Raw genomic sequence first — 6,490 nt, forward strand, 5'->3', positions numbered from 1 at the left:
CACACAGTGCAGTATTACTCAGTATTATACGTGGTGCAGTATTTTACAGTATTACTCAGTATTACACAGTGCAGTATTTTGCAGTATTACACAGTGCACTATCATGTGTCACATGAAGCTCCTCTGACCGCTGGGTGTTGACGGCAGGTGATACATTGTAACATGTGACGTCACACTTCAGTGTCTCAGGGACTGTGGGAGATACAATGTAACCACCGTACGAAGCCCCGCCCCTCCTGTCACACTGTCTGGGCTCCTCCGTCTCTGCGCTTCTCCCAGAACTCGCGCTTTCCCCCCGCTCCCTAACCTTGCCGGGGAGTTTCCATATAAGGAGATGCCCGGATCCGCGGCTGCTGATTGGCTGCCCGCCGCTGCCCGTCACCGGAGCGCATTCAGCCCGGGCTCAGGGGCGCCTGTCCCTTTAAGAGGTCAGGTGACTCCGGGCTGAGCGCCGTCTCCTCGGGTGTGCAGGGCGTCCGCGGGCGAGCGCCGGGGGCTCAGCAGGTGAGTCCGGGCCCTGCACCTGTGGGGTGGCCCCGCACTATCACCCCCATCATTGCTGCCTCTTCTTCTGTTCGCAGGCCTGTGACGTCATGGAGCCCCAGCTTCCGTCCCCGCTTCACCTGTGGAGGCCTTACTCTGAGGGGAGGGGCATGGAGAGCGGTGAGAAGGCCCCGCCCCCGGAGAGCGCGGCGTGCCCCCGCGGCAGCGACGACCCCGTGCTCCTGGACACCTGGTACGTCATCAAGCCCGGAAACACCAAGGAGAAGGTGGCCTTCTTTGTGGCGTATCAGTGCGCGGGCAGCGGCCCCTCCCCCCGCCCCGGAGGGGCCAAAGTCAAAGGTCGCTGGAGCGCGGGGGGCAGTTCCCGGGCCAAGCGGCGTCGGCACACCTTTGATATTGAAGCTCCTCCCTCTGTAGCGGAGATGGTGGCCCGAGCCGAGAGCCGGGGGCCCGAGCCTGCCCCAGCCCGACCTCCGCTGGTCCTGGTGACGTCCTCAGAAGACGGGGGGGAGGGCCGCTGCTGCAGCGTGGCCGAGGCCGTGGCGCAGTACGAGGCGGAGCGGGCAGGCCGGGAGGTCCGCATCGCCTTCCGGGTGGCGGAGAGGCCCGGAGACCCCATCACCTGTGACCTGTACCAGCTGCTGAGTCCGGACCCGCACCACGTCTGCGTCCTGCTGGAGAAGATGGAGGCGCAGCAGGCGGAGGAGGCGCAGGCGGCCGACTCTGGCTTCCACGTCGACCTGGTGCTGACCGGAGCCGTTGACCGCTGTGTCTTCTACGGGGGGGAGGCCGATGAGACGGAGCCGCTCCCCGGACAGCTCTTCTTTCCCGTCATCTCCGCCCCCCCTCCCCCACCACCTCCCCCGCCGCCGGTCCCTCCGCTCTGCCGCCTCTACCGCCACGTCTCCCATGACTTCCTGGAGATCCGGTTCCAGGTTCAGCGCCTCCTCCAGCCGCGACTCTACCTCCCCTCGCTGCCGGACCAGGTCCTCCTGGCGGTCTTCAGCTACTTGTCCACGCAGTCGCTGGCGGCCATAAAGTGCACGTGCCGCCGCTTCCGGGCGCTGATCGAGGACTACGGGGTGCGGCCGTGTGACTCTCGCTGGAGCCAGCACCCCCTCTACCGGGACGACCCCTGCAAACAGTGCAAGCGGATCTACGCGCGCGGAGACGTGTCCATGTGCTGCTGGCACCCCAAGCCTTACCACCACGACCTGCCCTATGGACGCTCCTACTGGATGTGCTGCCGCAGGGCCGAGCGGGCAGCGCCAGGGTGCCAGCTGGGCCTCCATGACAACAACTGGGTGCTGCCAGGAGAAGGGACCCGCGGGAGGGGACGGGGGTACAGGGAAGGGGATGAGGGGAGGTGAGACGGCGAGAACCAGTGTCCGAATAAAAGGGATTATTTATGAAGTGCTCCCGTGTCACTGAGGGGTGAGGGTCAGTGGTGGCGCGGAGCACCGAAGGGGCCTCACCCCCCCCCTCCACCCGTGCTTTGTGTGTGTCACTCAACATGGCCGCTGCTGTGCGAGTAGGAGGAACATCGGTACAGAGTAACATGGCTGACAGGGACTGGCCCCGCCCCTGAGGATCCGTCACTGCAGAAAAGACGTGCTGACGGCGGCTGTGTGGGTCACCCAGCTTTCCCAGGAGAGGGTCCCCCAAAAACTGCACCTGGGGGGCTGGAACCTGGTCCATAAGTGCAGGAGGAGGCGACTGCACAGATGGGGTGCAGTTATGGGGGACAGTCCACGTGTCTGTGCTGCACCCTCCTCTGCAGTTATGGGGGACGGTCCACGTGTCTGTGCTGCCCCCTCCTCTGCAGTTATGGGGGACGGTCCACGTGCCTGTGCTGCCCCCTCCTCAGCAGTTATGGGGGACAGTCCACACGTCTGTGCTGCCCCCTCTGCATTTATGGGGGACGGTCCACACGTCTGTGCTGCCCCCTCTGCATTTATGGGGGACGGTCCACGTGCCTGTGCTGCCCCCTCCTCTGCAGTTATGGTGGACGGTCCACGCGCCTGTGCTGCCCCCTCCTCTGCAGTTATGGTGGACGGTCCACGCGCCTGTGCTGCCCCCTCCTCTGCAGTTATGGGGGACAGTCCACGTGTCTGTGCTGCCCCCTCCTCTGCAGTTATGGGGGACGGTCCACGCGTCTGTGCTGCCCCCTCCTCTGCAGTTATGGGGGACGGTCCACGCGTCTGTGCTGCCCCCTCCTCTGCAGTTATGGGGGACGGTCCACGCGTCTGTGCTGCCCCCTCCTCTGCAGTTATGGGGGACGGTCCACGCGCCTGTGCTGCCCCCTCCTCTGCAGTTATGGGGGACGGTCCACGCGCCTGTGCTGCCCCCTCCTCTGCGGTTATGGGGGACGGTCCACACGTCTGTGCTGCCCCCTCTGCAGTTACGGGGGACGGTCCACACGTCTGTGCTGCCCCCTCTGCAGTTACGGGGGACGGTCCACGCGCCTGTGCTGCCCCCTCTGCAGTTACGGGGGACGGTCCACGCGCCTGTGCTGCCCCCTCCTCTGCGGTTATGGGGGACGGTCCACGCGCCTGTGCTGCCCCCTCCTCTGCGGTTATGGGGGACGGTCCACGCGCCTGTGCTGCCCCCTCCTCTGCGGTTATGGGGGACGGTCCACGCGCCTGTGCTGCCCCCTCCTCTGCGGTTATGGGGGACGGTCCACGCGCCTGTGCTGCCCCCTCCTCTGCGGTTATGGGGGACGGTCCACGCGCCTGTGCTGCCCCCTCCTCTGCGGTTATGGGGGACGGTCCACGCGCCTGTGCTGCCCCCTCCTCTGCGGTTATGGGGGACGGTCCACGCGCCTGTGCTGCCCCCTCCTCTGCGGTTATGGGGGACGGTCCACGCGCCTGTGCTGCCCCCTCCTCTGCGGTTATGGGGGACGGTCCACGCGCCTGTGCTGCCCCCTCCTCTGCGGTTATGGGGGACGGTCCACGCGCCTGTGCTGCCCCCTCCTCTGCGGTGTCCTTTGCGCCTGACTCTGTGCTGTCTCCCTCGCTTGCACAGGGCGCTCCCGCTACCTCTGCTGTGTTTGCTGGAGTAAGAAACTCCCTTTTGTGTTTGGTTTCCTGACTGATCTCTGCTTGCTGGATCTCTGCTTGCTGTCAGTTACTGAGGACATAGGCTGGAAATCAGTCCTGATCCAGTGGCATTCCGTCTGGTAAACTCCCTGCACTGATACATTGTAACAACTTCCTGATCATATGAAACTGACACATGCATCACTTGCATCAGCAATTGTCAGTTTCCGCTCACTGCCTGCAAGCAGAGGTCGTGATGATTCTGAGGGGGGATAATGTCTTCATTTACTGCAGCTTCACCCGCCATGTCGGGGCCCGCAGGGTCAGAGCTCACTGCAGACCTCGGCCCGCGTAAATGTAAATATAGACAGTCTATAGACCCGTGTGTTTTCAAGATCTCTGCTTGCTGTCAGTGAATAGAAACTGGGCTGAAATCTTGTCTTACTCACACATGAGGCTTTATTCCAGTGGACAGGCGCAGCGTCTCATCAGCGGGTTTCCTGTGGTGACGTTGTGTGGATCCTCTGGTGATCTACTGCAGCATTCCTGATATCACCATGCTGTGCCCTGCTGCATCTCTCACTAGACTACACATTCACAGCTGAAATTTCCCAGGATATGGAAAGGCTTCACTCTGATTGGCTGCCAGGAAGAGCTGACAGAGGGAGCAAAAGCAGACCATGGCCGGAAGCTGCTCACAGATATGGGGGATACAGCAATATGGGGACAGGAGGCCGGGGTGTGTACAGGAGGTGTTGGGGGGCACAGGAGGCTGGCGTGTGTACAGGAGGTGTTGGGGGGCACAGGAGGCTGGGGTGAGTACAGGAGGTCTCGGGGGCACTGGAGGCTGGCATGTGTACAGGAGGTGGGGGGGGGGGGGCACAGATGGTGCCGGGGGGGCCACAAGAGGCCGGGGTGTGTACAGGAGGTGTCGGGGGCACAGGAGGCCGGGTGTGTACAGGAGGCAGGGGGTACAGAAGGTGTGGGGGGCACAGGAGGCCGATGTGGGGGGCACAGGAGGCTGGGGTGTGTACAGGAGGCCGGGGGTACAGAAGGTGTCGGGGGCACAGGAGGCCGGGGTGTGTACAGAAGGCGTCGGGGGCACAGGAGGCCGGGGTGTGTACAGGAGGCCGGGGTGTGTACAGAAGGCGTCGGGGGCACAGGAGGCCGGGGTGTGTACAGAAGGCGTCGGGGGCACAGGAGGCCTGGGTGTGTACAGAAGGCGTCGGGGGCACAGGAGGCCTGGGTGTGTACAGAAGGCGTCGGGGGCACAGGAGGCCTGGGTGTGTACAGAAGGCGTCGGGGGCACAGGAGGCCTGGGTGTGTACAGGAGGTGTCGGGGGCACAGGAGGCCGGGTGTGTACAGGAGGCAGGGGGTACAGAAGGTGTGGGGGGCACAGGAGGCCGGTGTGGGGGGCACAGGAGGCTGGGGTGTGTACAGGAGGCCGGGGGTACAGAAGGTGTCGGGGGCACAGGAGGCCGGGGTGTGTACAGAAGGCGTCGGGGGCACAGGAGGCCTGGGTGTGTACAGAAGGCGTCGGGGGCACAGGAGGCCGGGGTGTGTACAGAAGGCGTCGGGGGCACAGGAGGCCTGGGTGTGTACAGAAGGCGTCGGGGGCACAGGAGGCCTGGGTGTGTACAGAAGGCGTCGGGGGCACAGGAGGCCTGGGTGTGTACAGAAGGCGTCGGGGGCACAGGAGGCCTGGGTGTGTACAGAAGGCGTCGGGGGCACAGGAGGCCTGGGTGTGTACAGAAGGCGTCGGGGGCACAGGAGGCCTGGGTGTGTACAGAAGGCGTCGGGGGCACAGGAGGCCGGGGTGTGTACAGAAGGCGTCGGGGGCAGAGGAGGCCGGGGTGTGTACAGAAGGCGTCGGGGGCACAGGAGGCCGGGTGTGTACAGAAGGCGTCGGGGGCACAGGAGGCCTGGGTGTGTACAGAAGGCGTCGGGGGCACAGGAGGCCGGGGTGTGTACAGGAGGCGTGGGGGGCACAGGAGGCCGGGGTGTGTACAGAAGGCGTCGGGAGCACAGGAGGCCGGGGTGTGTACAGGAGGTGTGGGGGGCACAGGAGGCCGGGGTGTGTACAGAAGGTGTCGGGGGCACAGGAGGCCGGGGTGTGTACAGGAGGTGTGGGGGGCACAGGAGGCCGGGGTGTGTACAGAAGGCGTCGGGAGCACAGGAGGCCGGGGTGTGTACAGGAGGCCGGGGGTACAGAAGGTGTCGGGGGCACAGGAGGCCGGGGTGTGTACAGGAGGTGTCGGGGGCACAGGAGGCCGGGGTGTGTACAGGAGGTGTCGGGGGCACAGGAGGCTGGCGTGTGTACAGGAGGTGTGGGGGGCCACAGGAGGCCGGGGTGTGTACAGAAGGTGTGGGGGGCACAGGAGGCCGGGGTGTGTACAGGAGGTGTGGGGGGCACAGGAGGCCGGTTCATGTACAGGAGGCCGGGGTGTGTACAGGAGGTGTCGGGGGCACAGGAGGCCGGGGTGTGTACAGGAGGTGTCGGGGGCACTGGAGGCCGGGGTGTGTACAGGAGGCCGGGGTATGCACAGGAGGCTGGTTCATGCACAGGAGGCCGGGGTGTGTACAGGAGGTGTGGGGGGCACAGGAGGCCGGTGTGTGTACAGGAGGCCGGTGTGTGTACAGGAGGCCGGTGTGTGTACAGGAGGTGTGGGGGGCACAGGAGGCCGGGTGTGTACAGGAGGTGTGGGGGTCACAGGAGGCCGGTGTGTGTACAGGAGGCCGGTGTGTGTACAGGAGGTGTGGGGGGCACAGGAGGCCGGTTCATGCACAGGAGGCCGGGTGTGTACAGGAGGCCGGGGTGTGTACAGGAGGCTGGTTCATGCACAGGAGGCCGGGGTGTGTACAGGAGGTGTGGGGGGCACAGGAGGCCGGTTCATGCACAGGAGGCCGGGTGTGTACAGGTGGTGTGGGGGGCACAGGAGGCCGGTGT

The 6,490-nt window shown here is 65.0% G+C and overlaps 1 protein-coding gene across 1 annotated transcript; it reads left to right on the top strand.

Moving 5' to 3' along the window:
• The first annotated feature begins 346 nt into the window (after nt 1-346).
• FBXO46 (F-box protein 46) lies at nt 347-1,920 on the top strand. The gene is made up of 2 exons (XM_044276337.1): nt 347-504; nt 582-1,920. The coding sequence occupies exon 2, from the start codon at nt 594-596 to the stop codon at nt 1,872-1,874; it is 1,281 nt and encodes a 426-aa protein (XP_044132272.1). The 5' UTR covers nt 347-504; nt 582-593; the 3' UTR covers nt 1,875-1,920.
• Nucleotides 1,921-6,490: the final 4,570 nt, after the last annotated feature.

Source organism: Bufo gargarizans, chromosome 1 (assembly GCF_014858855.1).
Source record: "Bufo gargarizans isolate SCDJY-AF-19 chromosome 1, ASM1485885v1, whole genome shotgun sequence".
NCBI lineage: Eukaryota > Metazoa > Chordata > Amphibia > Anura > Bufonidae > Bufo > Bufo gargarizans.

Coding starts and splice junctions, on each gene's coding strand:
- FBXO46 (XM_044276337.1), top strand. CDS start 594: ATGGAGCCCCAGCTTCCGTCCCCGCTTCACCTGTGGAGGCCTTACTCT.